This window comes from Taeniopygia guttata, chromosome 37 (genome assembly GCF_048771995.1).
Source record: "Taeniopygia guttata chromosome 37, bTaeGut7.mat, whole genome shotgun sequence".
In the NCBI taxonomy this organism is placed as follows: domain Eukaryota; kingdom Metazoa; phylum Chordata; class Aves; order Passeriformes; family Estrildidae; genus Taeniopygia; species Taeniopygia guttata.
The window spans coordinates 456,050-477,999 of record NC_133062.1 but is presented as its reverse complement, the minus strand read 5'-3'; the positions used below and the strand labels follow the sequence as shown (position 1 = coordinate 477,999).

The 21,950-nt window shown below is 50.4% G+C and overlaps 1 protein-coding gene across 1 annotated transcript in view; it reads left to right on the top strand.

Annotated features, from left to right (window-relative positions):
* Positions 1-21,950, top strand: part of LOC115491844 (DNA polymerase delta catalytic subunit) — a 76,800-nt gene that overhangs the window by 27,762 nt on the left and 27,088 nt on the right. The window contains exons 9-15 of the mRNA XM_072921562.1: positions 4,864-4,968; positions 7,966-8,106; positions 9,099-9,209; positions 10,528-10,719; positions 13,018-13,106; positions 17,651-17,767; positions 21,310-21,423. Of these exons, the coding sequence (XP_072777663.1) occupies positions 4,864-4,968; positions 7,966-8,106; positions 9,099-9,209; positions 10,528-10,719; positions 13,018-13,106; positions 17,651-17,767; positions 21,310-21,423 (869 nt within the window). The remainder of the gene's footprint in view (positions 1-4,863; positions 4,969-7,965; positions 8,107-9,098; positions 9,210-10,527; positions 10,720-13,017; positions 13,107-17,650; positions 17,768-21,309; positions 21,424-21,950) is intronic.

Sequence of the window (21,950 nt, the reverse complement as noted above, 5' to 3'; positions counted from 1 at the left end):
GGTGCGGAGCTTCGAGAGCGAGAGGGAGCTGCTGCAGGTGCTTTTGGGGTGAAAAACCCAAATTTTGGGGCTTTTTGGGAATTTGGGGTGATTTTAGGGTCATTTGGGGGGATTTCGGGTGATTTTGGGGTCATTTTGGGGTGGGTTTGGGTGTCTTTTCGGGATGGTTTTGGAGCCATCGTCCGCAGCTTCGAGAGCGAGAGGGAGCTGCTGCAGGTCGGTTTTGGGGTGAAAAACACGGATTTTGGGGCTTTTGGGAAAATTTGGGGAGGGTTTGGGGAAAGTTTGGGGTCATTTCGATGGGTTTTGGGGTGGTTTTGGGCTGGTTTTGGGTCATTTTTGTGGGGGAAACTGGAGATACCATCAGGAGCTTCGAGAGCGAGAGGGAGCTGCTGCAGGTGGGTTTGGGGCGAAAAATGGGGATTTTGGGGTTTTTGGGGAATTTGGGGTGATTTTGGGGTGATTTTCCGGGGTTTCAGAGGTGATTCTGGGGGGATTTTGGGGGTTTTTGGGGTGGTTTTGGAGGGTTTCAAGGGTGGTTTTGGAGCCACGGTCAGGAGGTTCGAGAGCGAGAGGGAGCTGCTGCAGGTGCTTTTGGGGTGAAAAATGGGGATTTTGGGGTTTTGGGGGAAATTTGGGGGGTCTGGGAAGGGTCTGGGGGAAGTTTGGGGTGTTTTGGGGGTCATTTTGATGGGTTTTGGGGGATTTCAGGGGTGGTTTTGGGTCATTTTTGTGGGGGAAATTGGAGACACCATCAGGAGCTTCGAGAGCGAGAGGGAGCTGCTGCAGGTGCGTTTTGGGGTGAAAAACACGGATTTTGGGGCTTTTGGGAAATTTGGGGGAAGTTTGGGGTTATTTTGGGGTGGTTTGGGGTGATTTTGTGGGGTTTTGGGGGGTTTCAGGGGTGGTTTTGGGAGGGATTTTTGGGGGAAATTGGAGCCACCGTGCGGAGCTTCGAGAGCGAGAGGGAGCTGCTGCAGGTGCTTTTGGGGCGAAAAACGGCGATTTTGGGGCTTTTGGGAAATTTAGGGTGATTTTAGGGGGATTTGGGGGGATTTCGGGTGATTTCAGGGGTGGTTTTGGGGGGATTTGTGGGGGATTTGTGGGGGAAACTGGAGATACCATCAGGAGCTTTGAGAGCGAGAGGGAGCTGCTGCAGGTCGGTTTGGGGTGAAAAACACGGATTTTGGGGTTTTTGGGGAAATTTATGGTGTCTGGGAAGAGTTTGGGGTCATTTTGATGGGTTTTGGGGTGATTTTGGGTGATTTTAGGGGAGTTTCGGGGTGGTTTCAGGGGTGGTTTTGGGGCCACGGTCAGGAGCTTCGAGAGCGAGAGGGAGCTGCTGCAGGTGCTTTTGGGGTGAAAAACACGGATTTTGGGGCTTTTGGGAAAATTTGGAAGAATTTGGGGAAAGCTTGCAGTGATTTTCACGGATTTTGGGGTCATTTTGGGGGGGTTTTGTGGGTCTTTTGGGGGTGGTTTTGGAGCCACGGTCAGGAGCTTCGAGAGCGAGAGGGAGCTGCTGCAGGTGCGTTTGGGGCGAAAAACGGCGATTTTGGGGTTTTTGGGAAAATTTGGGGGGTCTGGAGAGTGTTTGGAGTGATTTTGGGGTGGTTTTGGGGTCATTTTGGGGGGTTTCAGGGGTGGTTTTGGGGTGGTTTTTGAGCCACCATCAGGAGGTTCGAGAGCGAGAGGGAGCTGCTGCAGGTGCGTTTGGGGCGAAAAACCCGGATTTTGGGGTTTTTGGGAATTTGGGGGAAATTTGGGGAAAGTTTGGGGTCATTTTGAGGGGTTTTGAGGTGATTTTCAGGGGTTTTCAGGGGTGGTTTTGGGGGTTTCAGGGGTGGTTTCAGGGGTGGTTTCGGAGCCACGGTGCGGAGCTTCGAGAGCGAGAGGGAGCTGCTGCAGGTGCGTTTGGGGTGAAAAACCCAAATTTTGGGGCTTTTGGGAAAATTTGGGGGGTTTAGAAAGGGTTTGGGGAAAATTTGGGGTGATTTTCGGGGGTTTCAGGGGTGGTTTTTGGAGGGTTTCAAGGGTGGTTTTGGAGCCACCATCAGGAGCTTCGAGAGCGAGAGGGAGCTGCTGCAGGTGCGTTTTGGGGTGAAAAACACGGATTTTGGGGCTTTTGGGAATTTTGGAGAAATTTGGGGAAAGTTTGATGGGTTTTGGGGTCATTTTGGGGTCATTTTGGGGGGGGTTTGGGGGTCTTTTATGGGGGAAATTGGAGCCACAGTCAGGAGGTTCGAGAGCGAGAGGGAGCTGCTGCAGGTGGGTTTTGGGGCGAAAAACGGCGATTTTGGGGTTTTTGGGAATTTGGGGGATTTTGGGGTCATTTTGAGGGGTTTTGAGGTGATTTTCGGGGGTTTTCAGGGCTGGTTTTGGGGGGTTTTTGGGGTGATTTTGGAGGGTTTCAAGGGTGGTTTTGGAGCCACAGTCAGGAGCTTCGAGAGCGAGAGGGAGCTGCTGCAGGTGCGTTTTGGGGTGAAAAACACGGATTTTGGGGTTTTTGGGAAATTTGGGGGAAGTTTGGGGTCATTTTGATGGGTTTTGGGGTCATTTGAGGGGGTTTCAGGGGTGGTTTTGGGTCATTTTTATGGGGGATTTATGGGGGAAATCAGAGCCACGGTCCGGAGCTTCGAGAGCGAGAGGGAGCTGCTGCAGGTGCGTTTGGGGCGAAAAACGGGGATTTTTGGGTTTTTGGGAAATTGGGGGAAGTTTAGGGTTATTTTGGGAGAGTTTGGGGTGGTTTTGGGGTGATTCTGGGGCGATTTGGGGTGTTTGTGGGTCATTTTTGTCTGGGAAACTGGAGACACCATCAGGAGCTTCAAGAGCGAGAGGGAGCTGCTGCAGGTCGGTTTGGGGTGAAAAACACAGATTTTGGGGCTTTTGGGAATTTGGGGAGAATTTGGGGTCATTTTGGGGCAGTTTGGGGAAGTTTGGGGTGATTTTACGGGAGTTTCGGGGTGGTTACAGGGGTGGTTTTGGAGTCACCATCAGGAGGTTCGAGAGCGAGAGGGAGCTGCTGCAGGTGGGTTTGGGGTGAAAAACTGAGATTTTGGGGCTTTTGGGAAAATTTGGGGGAAATTTGGGGTCATTTTGATGGGTTTTGGGGTGGTTTCAGGGCTGGTTTTGGGGGATTTCAGGGGTGGTTTTGGAGCCATGGTCAGGAGCTTCGAGAGCGAGAGGGAGCTGCTGCAGGTCGGTTTGGGGTGAAAAACCCGGATTTTGGGGTTTTTGGGAAAATTTGGGGGGTCTGGGAAGGGTTTGGGGGAAGTTTGGGGTGATTTCGTGGGGTTTTGGGGTCATTTTGGGGGGGTTTTGGGGTCATTTTCGGGGGTTTTCAGGGGTGGTTTTGGGGGTGGTTTTGGAGCCACGGTCCGGAGCTTCGAGAGCGAGAGGGAGCTGCTGCAGGTGCGTTTTGGGGTGAAAAACCCCGATTTTGGGGCTTTTGGGGAAATTTGGGGGGTTTGGGGAAAGTTTAGGGGAAATTTGGGGTGATTTTGTGGGGTTTTGGGGTGGTTTGGGGTGGTTTTGGGGGGTTTCAGGGAGTCTTTTGGGGGTGGTTTTGGAGCCACCATCAGGAGCTTTGAGAGCGAGAGGGAACTGCTGCAGGTGGGTTTGGGGCAAAAAACACGGATTTTGGGGTTTTTGGGAAATTTGGAAGAATTTGGGGTGGTTTTGGGGTGATTTTGGGCGGTTTCAGGGGTGGTTTTGGGGGGATTTGTGGGGGATTTGTGGGGGAAATTGGAGACATCATCAAGAGCTTCGAGAGCGAGAGGGAGCTGCTGCAGGTGCGTTTGGGGTGAAAAACACGGATTTTGGGGTTTTTGGGGTTTTTGGGAAAATTTTGGGCAAGTTTGGGGTTATTTTGATGGGTTTTGGGGTCATTTTGGGGGGGTTTTGGGGTGGTTTGGTGGGGTTTCAGAGGTGGTTTTGGGTCATTTTTGTGGGGGAACCTGGAGCCATGGTCAGGAGCTTCGAGAGCGAGAGGGAGCTGCTGCAGGTCGGTTTTGGGGTGAAAAACACGGATTTTGGGGCTTTTGGGAAATTTGGGAAGAGTTTAGGGAAAGTTTGGGGTGATTTTGGGGGGATTTGGGGGTTTTTGGGGTGAATTTGTGGGGGATTTATGGGGGAAATTGGAGACAAAGTCAGGAGGTTCGAGAGCGAGAGGGAGCTGCTGCAGGTGGATTTGGGGCGAAAAACGGGGATTTTGGGGTTTTTGGGGAAATTTAGGGTGATTTTGGGGTGATTTTGGGGCGATTTGGGGTGTTTTTGGGTCATTTTTGTGGAGGATTTATGGGGCAAATCAGAGCCACCGTGTGGAGCTTCAAGAGCGAGAGGGAGCTGCTGCAGGTGCATTTGGGGTGAAAAACGGGGATTTTGGGGTTTTTGGGAATTTGGGGGATCTGGGAGGGGTCCCAGGTGAGTTTTTGGGGTAAAACCTGGGGATTTTGGGGATGTTTTTGGGATTTTGGGATGTTTTTGAGATTTTGAAGATATCTTCGGGATTTTGGGGATGTTTTTGGGATATTTTTGGGATTTTTGTGGATGTTTTTGGCATTTTGGGGATATTTTTGGGATTTTGGGGATGTTTTTGGGATATTTTTGGGATTTTTGTGGATGTTTTTGGCATTTTGGGGATATTTTTGGGATTTTGGGGATGTTTTTAGGATTTTTGGGGATGATTTTGGGATGTTTTGGGGATTTTTGGGGATATTTTTGTGATTTTTTTTGGGATATTTTTGAGATTTTGGAGATATTTTTGTGATTTTTGGGGATATTTTTGGGATTTCGGGGATATTTTTGAGATTTTTTTTGGGGATATTTTTGGTATTTTTGGGATTTCCGACCCCTCTCCCGCAGTCGTGGGCGGAATTCGTTCGGATCGTGGATCCCGACGTGGTGACGGGATACAACATCCACAACTTCGACCTGCCCTACCTGATCCAGAGGGCGCAGGTGCTACAGGTGAGACACCTGAGACTCACCTGGGCTCACCTGAGACTCACCTGGGCTCACCTGAGACCCCCCAAAAAACCCCCAAATCTCTGGGACCCCCCAAACCCCCCAAAATCCACAACTTCCACCTGCCCTACCTCATCCAGAGAGCTCAGGTGCTACAGGTGAGACTCACCTGGGCACACCTGAGACTCACCTGAGACCCCCCAAAATCCCCCAAAAAATCCCCAAATCCCGGGGACCCCCCAAAATCCCCCAAACTCCCCCAAAATCCACAACTTCCACCTGCCCTACCTGATCCAGAGGGCTCAGGTGCTACAGGTGAGACTCACCTGGGCACACCTGGGCACACCTGAGCTCACCTGGGACCCCCCAAAAAACCCCAAATCTCTGGGACCCCCCAAAATCCCCCAAACTCCCCCAAAATCCACAACTTCCACCTGCCCTACCTGATCCAGAGGGCGCAGGTGCTACAGGTGAGACTCACCTGAGCTCACCTGAGACCCCCCAAAATCCCCCCAAAAAAACCCCAAATCTCTGGGACCCCCCAAACCCCCCAAAATCCACAACTTCCACCTGCCCTACCTGATCCAGAGGGCGCAGGTGCTACAGGTGAGACTCACCTGGGCACACCTGAGACCCCCCAAAATCCCCCAAAAAAAACCCAAAAATCCCCAAATCTTTGGGACCCCCCAAACTCCCCCAAAATCCACAACTTCGACCTCCCCTACCTGATCCAGAGGGCCCAGGTGCTACAGGTGAGACTCACCTGAGCTCACCTGGGGTCACCTGGGTGAGACCCCCCAAAATCCCCCCAAACAAACCCCAAATCTTTGGGACCCCCCAAACCCCCCAAAATCCACAACTTCCACCTGCCCTACCTGATCCAGAGGGCGCAGGTGCTACAGGTGAGACTCACCTGGGCACACCTGGGGGCACCTGGGACTCACCTGAGACTCACCTGGGCTCACCTGAGGGCACCTGAGACTGACCTGGGGGCACCTGAGCTCACCTGGGGTCACCTGGGCACACCTGAGACTCACCTGGGCTCACCTGGGCTCACCTGGGGGCACCTGGGGGCACCTGGGGACACCTGGGGTCACCTGGGGTCACCTGAGACTCACCTGGGGTCACCCCAAACCCCTCCCAGGTGTGTCCCTGACTCACCTGTGTCCCCAGGTGTGTCCCAGGTGTCCTCAAGGTGTCCCCAGCCCCTCCCCTGTCTCACCTGTCCCAGGTGTCCCTCACCTGTCACTCACCTGTCACTCACCTGTCCCTCAGGTGTTTCTCACCTGTCCCTCACCTGTCCCTCAGGTGTCCCTCACCTGTCCCAGGTGTTTCTCACCTGTCTCACCTGTGCAGGTGGAGTCGTTCCCGTACCTGGGCCGGGTGCGGGGGGTCCCGTCTCACCTGTCCCAGGTGTTTCTCACCTGTCCCAGGTGTCCCTCAGGTGTCCCCAGCCCCTCCCCTGTCCCTCAGGTGTCCCTCAGGTGTCTCTCACCTGTCTCACCTGTCTCACCTGTGCAGGTGGAGTCGTTCCCGTACCTGGGCCGCGTGCGGGGGGTCCCGTCCCAGGTGTCCCTCAGGTGTCCCAGGTGTCCCCCAGGTGTCCCAGGTGTCCCCCAGGTGTTTCTCACCTGTCCCAGGTGTTTCTCACCTGTCTCACCTGTGCAGGTGGAGTCGTTCCCGTACCTGGGCCGGGTGCGGGGGGTCCCGTCCCAGGTGTCCCCCAGGTGTTTCTCACCTGTCCCAGGTGTTTCTCACCTGTCTCACCTGTGCAGGTGGAGTCGTTCCCGTACCTGGGCCGGGTGCGGGGGGTCCCGTCCCAGGTGTCCCTCAGGTGTTTCTCACCTGTCTCACCTGTCTCACCTGTACAGGTGGAGTCGTTCCCGTACCTGGGCCGGGTGCGGGGGGTCCCGTCCCAGGTGTCCCCCAGGTGTTTCTCACCTGTCCCAGGTGTTTCTCACCTGTCTCACCTGTGCAGGTGGAGTCGTTCCCGTACCTGGGCCGGGTGCGGGGGGTCCCGTCCCAGGTGTCCCTCAGGTGTCCCCCAGGTGTCCCTCAGGTGTCCCTCAGGTGTTTCTCACCTGTGCAGGTGGAGTCGTTCCCGTACCTGGGCCGGGTGCGGGGGGTCCCGTCTCACCTGTCCCAGGTGTTTCTCACCTGTTTCTCACCTGTCTCACCTGTGCAGGTGGAGTCGTTCCCGTACCTGGGCTGTGTGCGGGGGGTCCCGTCCCAGGTGTCCCTCAGGTGTCCCCCAGGTGTCCCCCAGGTGTCCCTCAGGTGTTTCTCACCTGTCCCTCACCTGTCTCACCTGTCCAGGTGGAGTCGTTCCCGTACCTGGGCCGCGTGCGGGGGGTCCCGTCCCAGGTGTCCCTCACCTGTCCCTCACCTGTCTCACCTGTGCAGGTGGAGTCGTTCCCGTACCTGGGCCGGGTGCGGGGGGTCCTGTCCCAGGTGTCCCTCAGGTGTCCCTCAGGTGTCCCCCAGGTGTCCCTCAGGTGTCCCTCACCTGTCCCAGGTGTCCCTCAGGTGTTTCTTACCTGTCTCAGGTGTTTCTCACCTGTCCCACCTGTCTCACCTGTGCAGGTGGAGTCGTTCCCGTACCTGGGCCGGGTGCGGGGGGTCCCCCAGGTGTCTCTCACCTGTCTCACCTGTCCCAGGTGTTTCTCACCTGTCTCACCTGTGCAGGTGGAGTCGTTCCCGTACCTGGGCCGGGTGCGGGGGGTCCCCCAGGTGTTTCTCACCTGTCTCACCTGTGCAGGTGGAGTCGTTCCCGTACCTGGGCCGGGTGCGGGGGGTCCCTCAGGTGTTTCTCACCTGTCTCACCTGTCCCACCTGTGCAGGTGGAGTCGTTCCCGTACCTGGGCCGGGTGCGGGGGGTCCCATCCCAGGTGTCCCTCAGGTGTCCCTCACCTGTCCCAGGTGTCCCTCACCTGTCCCTCAGGTGTTTCTCACCTGTCCCAGGTGTCCCTCAGGTGTTTCTCACCTGTCTCACCTGTGCAGGTGGAGTCGTTCCCGTACCTGGGCCGCGTGCGGGGGGTCCCGTCCCAGGTGAGGGATTCGGCGTTCCAGTCCCGCCAGCTCGGCCGCCGGGAGGGGAAAGTGGTCACCACACCTGGGAGGGTCACGCTGGACATGCTGCAGGTGAGGGACACCTGGGAGGGGTTAAAACACACCTGGGAGGGGTTTGGTACACCTGGGGCACACCTGGGAGGGAAAAAAACACACCTGGGTACACCTGGGCACAGCTGGGAGAGGGTAAAACACACCTGGGCACACCTGGGCACACCTGGGACACACCTGGGAGGGGTAAAACACACCTGGGAGGGGGTAAAACACACCTGGGCACACCTGGGAGGGTCACCTTGGACATGCTGCAGGTGAGGGACACCTGGGAGGGGTAAAACACACCTGGGCACACCTGGGAGGGTCACCTTGGACATGCTGCAGGTGAGGGCACACCTGGGCACAGCTGGGCACACCTGGGACCCACCTGGGCACACCTGGGAGGGAAAAAAACACACCTGGGAGGGGGTAAAACACACCTGGGCACACCTGGGAGGGTCACCTTGGACATGCTGCAGGTGAGGGCACACCTGGGCACAGCTGGGACACACCTGGGCGCACCTGGGTACACCTGGGACACACCTGGGGCACACCTGGGCACACCTGGGAGGGAGTAAAACACACCTGGAAGGGGGTAAAACACACCTGGGCACAGCTGGGAAGGGTAAAACACACCTGGGAAGGGTAAAACACACCTGGGCACACCTGGGACACACCTGGGCACACCTGGGTGGGGTTTGGGCACACCTGGGACACCTGGGACACACTTGGGAGGGGGTAAAACACACCTGGGCACACCTGGGAGGGGTTTGGGCACACCTGGGACACACCTGGGCACACCTGGGCACTGCCCTGGGTACAGCTGGGTACAGCTGGGAGGGGTAAAACACACCTGGGAGGGTCACCCTGGACATGCTGCAGGTGAGGGCACACCTGGGCACACCTGGGCACACCTGGGAAGGGTTTGGGCACACCTGGGCACACCTGGGAGGAGTTTGGGGTGATCTGGGCGGGTTTGGGGCTCCCCAGGTGAGTTTTGGAGTCACACAGGTAAATTTTGGGGTCCCCAGGTGCTGCTGAGGGAGCACAAGCTGCGCTCGTACTCCCTGAACGCCGTCAGCGCGCATTTCCTGCACGAGCAGAAGGAGGACGTGCCCCACGGCATCATCACCGAGCTGCAGGTGCGTCCCCAAATGTCACCTGGGTCACCTGTGTCACCTGGGGTCACCTGGAGTTACAGGTGTGCCGCCAAACGGCCCCAAAATGGCTTTAAATGGCCTCAAAATGGCCTCAAACGACCCCAAAATGGCTTTAAACGGACCCAAAATGTCACCTGGCTCACCTGTGTCACCTGGGGTCACCTGGGGTCACCAAATGGCCCCAAAATGGCTTTAAATGGCCCCAAAATGGCCCCAAAATGGCTTTAAATGGCCCCAAAATGGCACCTAATGGTGTCCCCATGTCCCTGATGGTGTCCCCAATGGTGTCCCCATGTCCCCAATGGTGTCCCCAATGGTGTCCCCATGTCCCCCACGCCGTCCCACCTCACTGTCCCCGATGGTGTCCCCATGTCCCCGATGGTGTCCCCATGTCCCCAATGGTGTTTCCATGTCCCCAATGCTGTCCCACCCCGCTGTCCCCCATGGTGTCCCAGCCCCATGTCCCCAATGTTGTCCCACCTTGCTGTCCCCAATGGTGTCCCCATCTCCCTAATGGTGTCCCCAATGTCCCCAAGGTTATCCCCAATGGTGTCTCCATGTCCCCAATGGTGTCCCACCTCGCTGTCCCCGATGGCGTCCCCATCTCCCTAATGGTGTCCCCAATGTCCCCAAGGGTATCCCCAATGGTGTCCCCATGTCCCCAACGCTGTCCCACCTCACTGTCCCTGATGGTGTCCCCATGTCCCCGATGGTGTCCCCATCTCCCTAATGGTGTCCCCATGTCCCCAAGGGTATCCCCAATGGTGTCCCCATGTCCCCAATGGTGTCCCCATGCCCCCAATGGTGTCCCAGCCCCATGTCCTTGATGGTGTCCCCAATGGTGTCCCCATGTCCCCAATGGTGTCCCCATGTCCCCAATGGTGTCCCCATCTCCTCGATGGTGTCCCCATGTCCCCAATGGTGTCCCAACCCCACACCCCATTGTCCCCAATGGTGTCCCCATGTCCCCAATGTCCCTAAGGGTGTCCCCAATGGTATCCGCATGTCCCCAATGGTGTCCCACCTTGTTGTCCCCAATGCTGTCCCCATGTCCCCAATGGTGTCCCCAATGGTGTCCCCATGTCCCCAACACTGTCCCTGATGGTGTCCCCGATGGTGTCCCCATGTCCCTAATGGTGTCCCCAATGTCCCCAAGGTTATCCCCAATGGTGTCCCAATGTCCCCAACACTGTCCCACCTCGTTGTCCCCAATGATGTCCCCATGTCCCCAACACTGTCCCACCTTGCTGTCCCTGATGGTGTCCCTGATGGTGTCCCATGTCCCCACTTTGTCCCCCAGAACGGGGACGCGCAGACGCGGCGCCGCCTGGCGCTGTACTGCCTGAAGGACGCCATGCTGCCGCTGCGGCTGCTGGAGCGCCTGATGACGCTGGTGACGCTGGTGGAGATGGCGCGGGTGACGGCCGTGCCCCTCAGCTACCTGCTCACCCGCGGACAGCAGGTCAAGGTGGTGGCGCAGCTCCTGCGGCAGGTGACAAAGGGACGTCGGGGTGGGGGACACTGAGGGGACAGCGGGGTGGGAGGTGGGAGGGGAAAATGGAGGAAATGTGGGGGGAAATGGAGGAAATGTGGGGGGAAAATGGAGGGAAATGTGGGGAGAAAATGGAGGGAAATGTGAGGGGAAAAGTAGGGAAATGTGAGGGGAAAATGGTGGTGAATGTGAGGGGAGAAAATGGAGGGAAATGGAAAAAAAGGAGGGAAAGGTGAGGGGAAAATGGTGGTGAATGTGAGGGGAAAATGGTGGTGAATGTGAGGGGAGAAAATGGAGGGAAATGTGAGGGGAAAATGGTGGTGAATGTGAGGGGAAAAAATGGAGGGAAAGGTGAGGGGAAAATTGTGGTGAATGTGAGGGGAAAATGGTGGTGAATGTGAGGGGAAAATGGTGGTGAATGTGAGGGGAGAAAATGGAGGGAATGTGGGGGGAAAATGGTGGTGAATGTGGGGGGAAAATGGTGGTGAATGTGAGGGGAGAAAATGGAGGGAAATGTGAGGGGAGAAAATGGAGGGAAATGTGAGGGAAATGTGAGGGGAAAATGGTGGTGAATGTGAGGGGAAAATGGGGGGAAATGTGAGGGGAAAATGGTGGTGAATGTGAGGGGAAAATGGTGGTGAATGTGAGGGGAAAATGGTGGCGAGTGTGAGGGGAAAATGGAGGGAAATGTGAGGGGAAAATGGAGGGAAATGTGAGGGGAGAAAATGGAGGGAAATGTGAGGGGAGAAAATGGAGGGAAATGTGAGGGGAGAAAATGGAGGGAAATGTGAGGGGGAAATGGTGGTGAATGTGAGGGGAGAAAATGGAGGGAAATGTGAGGGGGAAATGGTGGTGAATGTGAGGGGAGAAAATGGAGGGAAATGTGAGGGGAAAATTAGGGAAATGTGAGGGGAAAATGGTACTGAATGTGAGGGGAGAAAATGAAGGAAAATGTGAGGGGGAAATGGTGGTGAATGTGAGGGGGAAATGGTGGTGAATGTGAGGGGAGAAAATGGTGGTGAATGTGAGGGGGAATGGTGGTGAATGTGAGGGGAGAAAATGGAGGGAAATGGAAAAAAAGGAGGGAAATGTGAGGGGGAAATGGTGGTAAATGTGAGGGGAAAATGGTGGTGAATGTGAGGGGAGAAAATGGAGGGAAATGTGAGGGGAAAATGGAGGAAATGTGGGGGGAAAATGGAGGAAATGTGGGGAAAATGGTGGCGAATGTGAGGGGAAAAGTAGGGAAATGTGAGGGGAAAATGGAGGGAAATGTGAGGGGGAAATGGTGGTGAATGTGAGGGGGAAATGGTGGTGAATGTGAGGGGAGAAAATGGAGGGAAATGTGAGGGGAAAAGTAGGGAAATGTGAGGGGAAAATGGTGGCGAATGTGAGGGGAAAATGGAGGAAATATGGGGGGAAAGGGAGGGAAATGTGAGGGGAAAATGATGGCGAATGTGAAGTGAGAAAATGGAGGGAAATGGGGGAGAAAAAGGAGAGGAATGTGAGGGGAAAATGGAGGGAAATGTGAGGGCAAAAGGGAGGGAAATGTGAGAGGAAAATGGAGGGAAATGTAAGGGGAAAATGGTGGAAATGTGAGGAGAAAATTGAGGGTAACTTGAGGGAAGAAAATGTTGGGAAATGTGAGGGGAAAATGGAGGAAACACGAGGGGGGGAAAAAGAGTAGGAAAAGTGAGGGGTAAAAGGCAGGAAACATGAGGAGGAAATGTGATGGGAAAAAAGGCCAGGAAATGTAAGGGGAAAAGGGTGGAAAACGTGAGAGGAAAAAGGGAATGTAAAGGGAAAAGAGTGGGAAACGTGAAGGGGAAAATGGAGGGAAACATGAGGGGAAAATGGAAAGAAAATGTGAGGGGAAAAGGGCGGGAAAATGTGAGGGGGAAAAAAGGGCGGGAAAATGTGAGGGGAAAAAAGGGCGGGAAAACGTGAGGGGAGAAAATGGCCGGCGGTGACAGAGCTGCAGGTGAGGGGATTTGGGAACACTGAGGGAATTTGGGGACATTTGGGGACACTGAGTGCATTTGGGAACACTGAGACTGTTTTGGGGTTAATTTTAGGAAGTGATTTCAGAGATTTTTGGGGGGATTTTAGGGGATTTGGGTGTTTTATAAGTGTGATTTTCGGGGGGGGTTTGGGGAAGGGTTTTTAGGGATTTTTGAGGGGATTTTTTTTGGGATTTCGGGATTTTTTTAAAGTGGATTTTTATGGTATTTCAGGTTTTGCTTTCTGGGATATTTTTGGGGTGAATTTGGGACATTTTGGGGTGTTTTTCTGCCCTCCCAGGCCATGCAGGAGGATTTGCTGCTGCCGGTGGTGAAGTCGGAGGGCGGAGAGGATTTTGAGGGGGCCACGGTGATCGAGCCCCTCAAAGGGTGAGTGAGGGGGTACAAAAAAACCCCAAATTTCCACAAATTCCCCTCAAAAACCTCCCTAAAAAACCCCCAAAAAATCCACAAATTCCCCTCAAAAATTTCCCCCTAAAAACCCTCAAAATTCCACAAATCCCCCTCAAAAACCTCCCCAAAAAAAACCCCATAATTCCACAATCCCCCTCAAAAACCCTCCAAAATTTCTCAAATCTCCCTCAAAATCCTCCCCAAAAAAACCCCCCAAAATTCCACAAATCCCCCTCAAAAACCTCCCCAAAAAAACCCCCAAAATTCCACAAATCCCCCTCAAAAACCTCCCCAAAAAAAATCCCTCAAAATTCCACAAATCCCCCTAAAAATCCTCCCCAAAAAAACCCAAAAAATTCCCCCAAGCGCCCTGAAAAAAAAAACCTTCAAAAATTTGCCGAACCCCCTAAAAAAACCTGTTAAAAAACCTCAACCCCCCCCAAAAGAAACCCCAAAAACCCACCAAAAAAAATCTGAAACAAACCCAGAAAAAACAAAAAAACTGAAAAAAAGAAAACCTAAAATCAACCCAAAAAAACCCACAAAAAACCTGAAAAAAAACCAAAAATAAAAAACTGAAAAAATCCTGAAAAAGACCCACAAAAAACCCTCAAAACAAAACCCGCAGAGCGCCCAAAAATATTTAAAAAAAACCCAAAAAACACCTAAAAATAGCTGAAAACTCTCAGAAAACCCAAATAAAAACCCTCAAAATTCCACAAATCCCCCTCAAAAACCTCCCCTAAACCCCCCCCAAATTCCACAAATCCCCCTCAAAAACCCACAAAAAAAAAAAAAAACCAAAATTCCACAAATCCCCCTCAAAAACCTCCCAAAAAAATACCCCAAAATTCCCCCAAGCGCCCTGAAAAAAAACCCCAAAAACCCACAAAAAAAAAAATCTGAAACAAACCCCAAAAAAAAAAACCCAGAAAAAAAGGAAACCTAAAACCAACCTGAAAAAAACCCACAAAAAACCTGAAAAAAACCCAAAAATAAAAAACTGAAAAAATCATGAAAAAGACCCACAAAAAACCCTCAAAACAAAACCCCCAGAGCGCCCAAAAATATCAAAAAAAACCCCAAAAAACACCTAAAAAATACCTGAAAACTCTCAGAAAACCCAAATAAAAACCCTCAAAATTCCCCAAATCCCCCTCAAAAACCTCCCAAAAAAAACCCACCAAAATTCCACAAATCCCCCTCAAATCCTCCCCCAAAAAAACCCCCAAAATTCCACAAATCCCCCTCAAAAACCTCCCCAAAAAAAACCCCCAAAATTCCACAAATCCCCCTCAAAAACCTCCCCCAAAAAAACCCCAAAATTCCACAAATCCCCCTCAAAAACCTCCCCCCAAAAAACTCCCAAAATTCCATAAACCCCCCTCAAAAACACTCCAAAATTCCACAAATCCCCCTCAAAAACCTCCCCTAAAAAACCCACCAAAATTCCACAAATCCCCCTCAAAAACCTCCCCAAGAAAAACCCCAAAATTCCACAAATCCCCCTCAAAAACCTCCCCCAAAAAACCCCAAAATTCCACAAATCCCCCTCAAAAACCCTCCAAAATTCCACAAATCCCCCTCAAAAACCTCCCAAAAAAAACCCCCCAAAATTCCACAAATCCTCCTCAAAAACCTCCCCCCAAAAAAACCACCAAAATTCCACAAATCCCCCTCAAAAACCCTCCAAAATTTCACAAATCCCCCTCAAAAACCTCCCCCAAAAAAACCCCCAAAATTCCACAAATCCCCCTCAAAAACATCCCAAAAAAAACCCCCAAAATTCCACAAATCCCCCTCAAAAACCCACAAAAAAAACCAAAAAACCAAAAAACCAAAATTCCACAAATCCCCCTCAAAAACCTCCCCCTCAAAACCCCCCCAAAATTCCACAAATCCCCCTCAAAACCCCCCCAAAATTCCACAAATCCCCCTCAAAATCCTCCCCCCAAAAAACCCCCAAAATTCCACAAATCCCCCTCAAAAACCTCCCCAAAAAAACCCAAAATTCCCCCAAGCGCCCTGAAAAAAAAACCTTCAAAAATTTGCCAAACCCCCTAAAAATACCTGTCAAGAAACCTCAACCCCCCCCGCCAAAAAAAAACCCCAAAAACCCACCAAAAAAATCTGAAACAAACCCCAAAAAAAAAACCAGAAAAAAAGGAAACCTAAAACCAACCCGAAAAAAACCACAAAAAACCTGAAAAAAAACCAAAAATAAAAAACTGAAAAAATCATGAAAAAGACCCACAAAAAACCCTCAAAACAAAACCCCCAGAGCGCCTCAAAATATCAAAAAAAAATAAAAAAGCACCTAAAAATACCCTAAAAACTCTCAGAAAACCCAAATAAAAACCCTCAAAATTCCACAAATCCCTCTCAAAAACCTCCCAAAAAAACCCCACCAAAATTCCACAAATCCCTCTCAAAAACCTCCCCCAAAAAACCCCCAAAATTCCACAAATTCCCCTCAAAAACCTCCCCAAAAAACCCACCAAAATTCCAAAAATCTTCCTCAAAAACCCACCAAAATTCCACAAATCCCCCTCAAAAACCTCCCCAGAAAAAAACCCCAAAATTCCACAAATCCTCCTCAAAAACCTCCTCAAAAAACCCCTCAAAATTCCACAAATCCCCCTCAAAAACCTCCCCAATAAAACCACCAAAATTCCACAAATCCCCCTCAAAAACCTCCCCAAAAAAACCCCAAAATTCCACAAATTCCCCTCAAAAACCTCCCCAAAAAAACCCCAAAATTCCACAAATCCCCCTCAAAAACCTCCCCAAAAAAAACCCCCAAAATTCCACAAATCCTCCTCAAAAAACTCCCCCAAAAAAACCCCAAAAATCCACAAATCCCCCTCAAAAACCTCCCCCAAAAAAACCCCAAAATTCCACAAATCCCCCTCAAAAACCTCCCCAAAAAAACCCCTCAAAATTCCACAAATTCCCCTCAAAAATTTCCCCCTAAAAACCCTCAAAATTCCACAAATCCTCCTCAAAAACCTTCCCAAAAAAACCCCACCAAATTCCACAAATTCCCCTCAAAAATTTCCCCCTAAAACCCCCTAAAATTCCACAAATCCCCCTCAAAAACCTCCCCAAAAAAACCCCAAAATTTCACAAATCCCCCTCAAAAACCTCCCTAAAAAAAGCCCAAAATTCCACAAATCCCCCTCAAAAACCTCCCCAAAGAAAACCCCAAAATTCCACAAATCCCCCTCAAAAACCTCCCCAAAAAAAACCCACCAAAATTCCACAAATCCCCCTCAAAAACCTCCCAAAAAAAACCCCCAAAATTCCACAAATCCCCCTCAAAAACCTCCCCCAAAAAAAACCCCAAAATTCCACAAATCCTCCTCAAAAACCTCCTAAAAAAAACCCCCAAAATTCCACAAATTCCCCTCAAAAATTTCCCCCTAAAAAAACCCCCCAAAATTCCACAAATCTCCCTCAAAAACCCCCCAAAATTCCACAAATCCCCCTCAAAAACCTCCCCCAAAAAAAACCCCAAAATTCCACAAATTCCCCTCAAAAATTTCCCCCTAAAAACCCTCAAAATTCCACAAATCCCCCTCAAAAACCTCCCCCCAAAAAAACCACCAAAATTCCACAAATCCTCCTCAAAAACTTTCCCCAAAAAAAAACCCCAAATTCCACAAATCCCCCTCAAAAGCCCTCCAAAATTCCAGAAATTTCCCTCAAAAACCTCCCCAAAATAACCCCCAAAATTCCACAAATCCCCCTCAAAAACCTCCCAAAAAAAACCCCAAAATTCCACAAATTCCCCTCAAAAACCTCCCCCTAAAACCCCTCAAAATTCCACAAATCCTCCTCAAAAACCTCCCCAAAAAAAACCCCAAAATTCCACAAATCCCCCTCAAAAACCTCCCAAAAAAAACCCCCCAAAATTCCACAAATCCCCCTCAAAAACCTCCCCCAAAAAACCCCAAAATTCCACAAATCCCCCTTAAAAACCTCCCCCTAAAAAACCCCCAAAATTCCACAAATCCCGCTCAAAAACCTCCCAAAAAAACCCTCAAAATTCCACAAATCCTCCCCAAAAAAACCCAAAAATTCCCCCAAGCGCCCTGAAAAAAAACCTTCAAAAATTTGCCGAACCCCCTAAAAAAAACCTGTCAAGAAACCTCAACTTCCCCCAAAAAAAAACCTCAAAAACCCACAAAAAAAATCTGAAACAAACCCCAAAAAAACCCAAAAAAACAGAAAAAAAGGAAACCTAAAACCAACCTGAAAAAAACCCACAAAAAACCTGAAAAAAAACCCAAAAATAAAAAACTGAAAAAATCGTGAAAAAGACCCACAAAAAACCCTCAAAACAAACCCGCAAAGCGCCCAAAAATATCAAAAAAAACCACAAAAAACACCTAAAAATACCCTAAAAACTCTCAGAAAACCCAAATAAAAATCCTGAATTTTCATGAAACTCCCCCAAAAAAATTTAAAATGTCCCAAAAAGGTTAAAAATCCCAAAATAACCCAAATTTGGTTCCCAGGTACTACGACGCGCCCATCGCCACGCTGGACTTCTCCTCGCTGTACCCGTCGATCATGATCGCCCACAACCTGTGCTACACCACCCTGCTGCCCCCCGGCGGGGCCCAGAAACACGGGTCTGTACTGGTTTGTACTGGTTTATACTGGTTTGGAGTGGTTTGGACTGGTTTGGAATGGTTTGGACTGGTTTGGACTGGTTTGGACTGGTTTGGAATGGTTTGGACTGGTTTGGAATGGTTTGGAATGGTTTGCACTGGTTTGGACTGGTTTGGACTGGTTTGGACTGGTTTGGAATGGTTCGGACTGGTTTGGACTGGTTTGGACTGGTTTGGACTGGTTTGGACTGGTTTATACTGGTTTGGACTGGTTTGGAGTGGTTTATAATGGTTTGGACTGTTTTGGACTGCTTTATACAGATTTCTGTTTGTTTATACTGGTCCATACTGGTCCATACTGGTTTATACTGGTTTATACTGGTTTGGACTGGTTTGGACTGGTTTGTACTGGTTTATAATGGTTTGGACTGGTTTATACTGGTTTGGACTGGTTTGTACTGGTTTGGACTGGTTTGGACTGGTTTGGACTGGTCTGGACTGGTTTGGAGTGCTTCGGACTGGTTCAGACTGGTCTGGATGGATCTGGATGGATCTGGAATGGTTTGGACTTGTCCATGACGGTCTCTACTGGTCTGTCTGTACTGGTTTATACTGGTTTATACTGGTTTGGACTGGTTTGGACTGGTTTGGACTGGTTTATAATGGTTTGGACTGGTTTATACTGGTTTGGACTGGTTTGGACTGGTTGGGACTGGTTTGGACTGGTCTGGATGGATCTGGAATGGTTTGGACTTGTCCATGCTGGTTTCTACTGTCTGTCTGTACTGGTTCATACTGGTTTGGACTGGTTTATACTGGTTTGGACTGGTTTGGAATGGTTTATACAGATTTTTGTTTGTTTATACTGGTCCATACTGGTTTATACTGGTCCATACTGATTTCTGTTAGTTTATACTGGTCCATACTGGTTTATACTGGTCCATACTGGTCCATACTGGTTTATACTGGTCCATACTGGTCCATACTGATTTCTGTTCGTTTGTACTGGTTTATACTGGTCCATACTGGTTTTATACTGGTCTATACTGTCTATACTGATTTCTGTTCGTTTGTACTGGTCTGTACTGGTTTATACTGGTCCATACTGGTCCATACTGGTCCATACTGGTCCATACTGATTTCTGTTAGTTTGTACTGGTTTATACTGGTCCGTACTGGTTTATACTGGTTTATACTGGTTTGGACTGGTTTGGACTGGTTTGGACTGGTTCGGACTGGTTCGGAATGGTTTGGACTGGTTTGGACTGGTTTGGACTGGTTTGGACTGGTTTATAATGGTTTGGACTGGTTTGGACTGGTTTGGACTGGTTTGGACTGGTTTATACTGGTTTGGACTGGTTTGGACTGGTTTGGACTGGTTTGGACTGGTTTATACTGGTTTGGACTGGTTTGGAGTGGTTTGGAGTGCTTCGGACTGGTCTGGATGGATCTGGAATGGTTTGGACTTGTCCATGGTGGTCTCTACTGGTCTGTCTGTACTGGTTTGGACTGGTTTGGACTGGTTTGGACTGGTTTGGACTGGTTTATACTGGTTTGGACTGGTCTGGACTGGTTTGTACTGGTTTGGACTGGTTTGGACTGGTTTGGAGTGCTTCGGACTGGTTTGGACTGGTCTGGATGGATCTGGAATGGTTTGGACTTGTCCATGTGGTCTCTACTGGTCTGTCTGTACTGGTTTGGACTGGTTTATACTGGTTTATACTGGTTTGGACTGGTTTATACTGGTTTGGACTGGTTTGGACTGGTTTGGACTGGTTTGGACTGGTTTGGACTGGTTTGGACTGGTTTGGAGTGCTTCGGACTGGTTCGGACTGGTTTATACTGGTTTGGACTGGTTTGGACTGGTTTATACTGGTTTGGACTGGTTTGGACTGGTTTGGACTGGTTTATACTGGTTTGGACTGGTTTGGACTGGTTTATACAGATTTCTGTTTGTTTACTGGTCCATACTGGTTTATACTGGTTTATACTGGTTTATACTGATTTCTGTTAGTTCATACTGGTCCATACTGGTTTATACTGGTCCATACTGGTCCATACTGATTTCTGTTCATTTGTACTGGTTTATACTGGTCCGTACTGGTTTATACTGGTCCATACTGGTTTATACTGGTTTATACTGGTCCGTACTGGTTTATACTGGTCCATACTGGTTTATACTGGTTTATACTGGTTTATACTGGTCTCTCCTCAGGCTGGGCCCCGAGGATTTCATCCGGACCCCCACGGGGCAGCTCAGTCCATACTGGTCCATACTGGTCCATACTGGTCCATACTGGTCCATACTGGTCTATACTGGTTTATACTGGTTTATACTGGTTTATACTGGTTTATACTGGTCTCTCCACAGGCTGGGCCCCCAGGATTTCATCCGGACCCCCACGGGGCAGCTCAGTCCATACTGGTCCATACTGGTCCATACTGGTCCATACTGGTCCATACTGGTCCATACTGGTCCATAGTGGTTTATACTGGTCCATACTGGTCTCTATTGGTTTATACTGGTTTATACTGGTCCGTACTGGTTTATACTGGTTTATACTGGTTTATACTGGTCTCTCCACAGGCTGGGCCCCCAGGATTTCATCCGGACCCCCACGGGGCAGCTCAGTCCATACTGGTCCATACTGGTCCATAGTGGTCCATACTGGTCTATACTGATTTATACTGGTTTATACTGGTTTATACTGGTTTATACTGGTCTCTCCTCAGGCTGGGCCCCCAGGATTTCATCCGGACCCCCACGGGGCAGCTCAGTCCATACTGGTCCATACTGGTCCATACTGGTTTATACTGGTTTATACTGGTCTGTACTGGTTTATACTGGTTTATACTGGTTTATACTGGTCTCTCCTCAGGCTGGGCCCCCAGGATTTCATCCGGACCCCCACGGGGCAGCTCAGTCCATACTGGTCCATACTGGTCCATACTGGTTTATACTGGTTTATACTGGTTTATACTGGTCTCTCCTCAGGCTGGGCCCCCAGGATTTCATCCGGACCCCCACGGGGCAGCTCAGTCCATACTGGTCCATACTGGTCCATACTGGTTTATACTGGTCTGTACTGGTTTATACTGGTTTATACTGGTTTATACTGGTTTATACTGGTTTATACTGGTTTATACTGGTCCATACTGGTTTATACTGGTCTCTCCTCAGGCTGGGCCCCGAGGATTTCATCCGGACCCCCACGGGGCAGCTCAGTCCATACTGGTCCATACTGGTCCATACTGGTCCATAGTGCTCTATACTGGTCCATACTGGTTTATACTGGTTTATACTGGTTTATACTGGTTTATACTGGTCCATACTGGTCCATACTGGTCCATACTGGTTTTTACTGGTTTATACTGGTCTCTCCTCAGGCTGGGCCCCCAGGATTTCATCCGGACCCCCACGGGGCAGCTCAGTCCATACTGGTCCATACTGGTCTATACTGGTCCATACTGGTCTATACTGGTTTATACTGGTTTATACTGGTCCATACTGGTCTGTACTGGTTTATACTGGTTTATACTGGTTTATACTGGTCTCTCCTCAGGCTGGGCCCCCAGGATTTCATCCGGACCCCCACGGGGCAGCTCTTTGTCACCCCCCGGGTGCGCAGGGGGGTCCTGCCGAGGGTCCTGGAAGGGCTGTTGGCCGCCAGGAGCAGGTGAGATCCGGGCACAATTTGGGGCATTTTGGGCAAATTCGGGGGAATTTCGGGATTTGGGGGGATTTCGGGAGAAAATTTGGGAGAAATTTGGGGGAAATGTGGGAAATTTGGGGGATTAGGCAAATAGGGAGGATTTGGGGGGAATTAAAGAGATTTTGGGGAGGATTTTGGGGTCATTTTGAGAGTTTTGGGGAGATTTTGGGGTAATTTTGAGAGATTTGGGGAGGATTTGGGATATTTAAGGGAATTTGGGCGATTTTAGGGATTTGGGGAGAAATTGGGGGATTTTGGGGAGATTTTGGGGTAATTTTGAGAGATTTGGGGAGGATTTGGGATATTTAAGGGAATTTGGGTGATTTTAGGGATTTGAGGAAAAATTGGGGAATTTTAGGAGGAATTTAGGGGATTTTGGGGGGAATTTGATGAATTTGGGGAGGCTTTGGGGGATTTGGGGGAATTTGGGCAATTTTAGGGATTTGGGGACCATTTTTGTGGGGATTTTTGGGATTTCCATGGGGATTTTT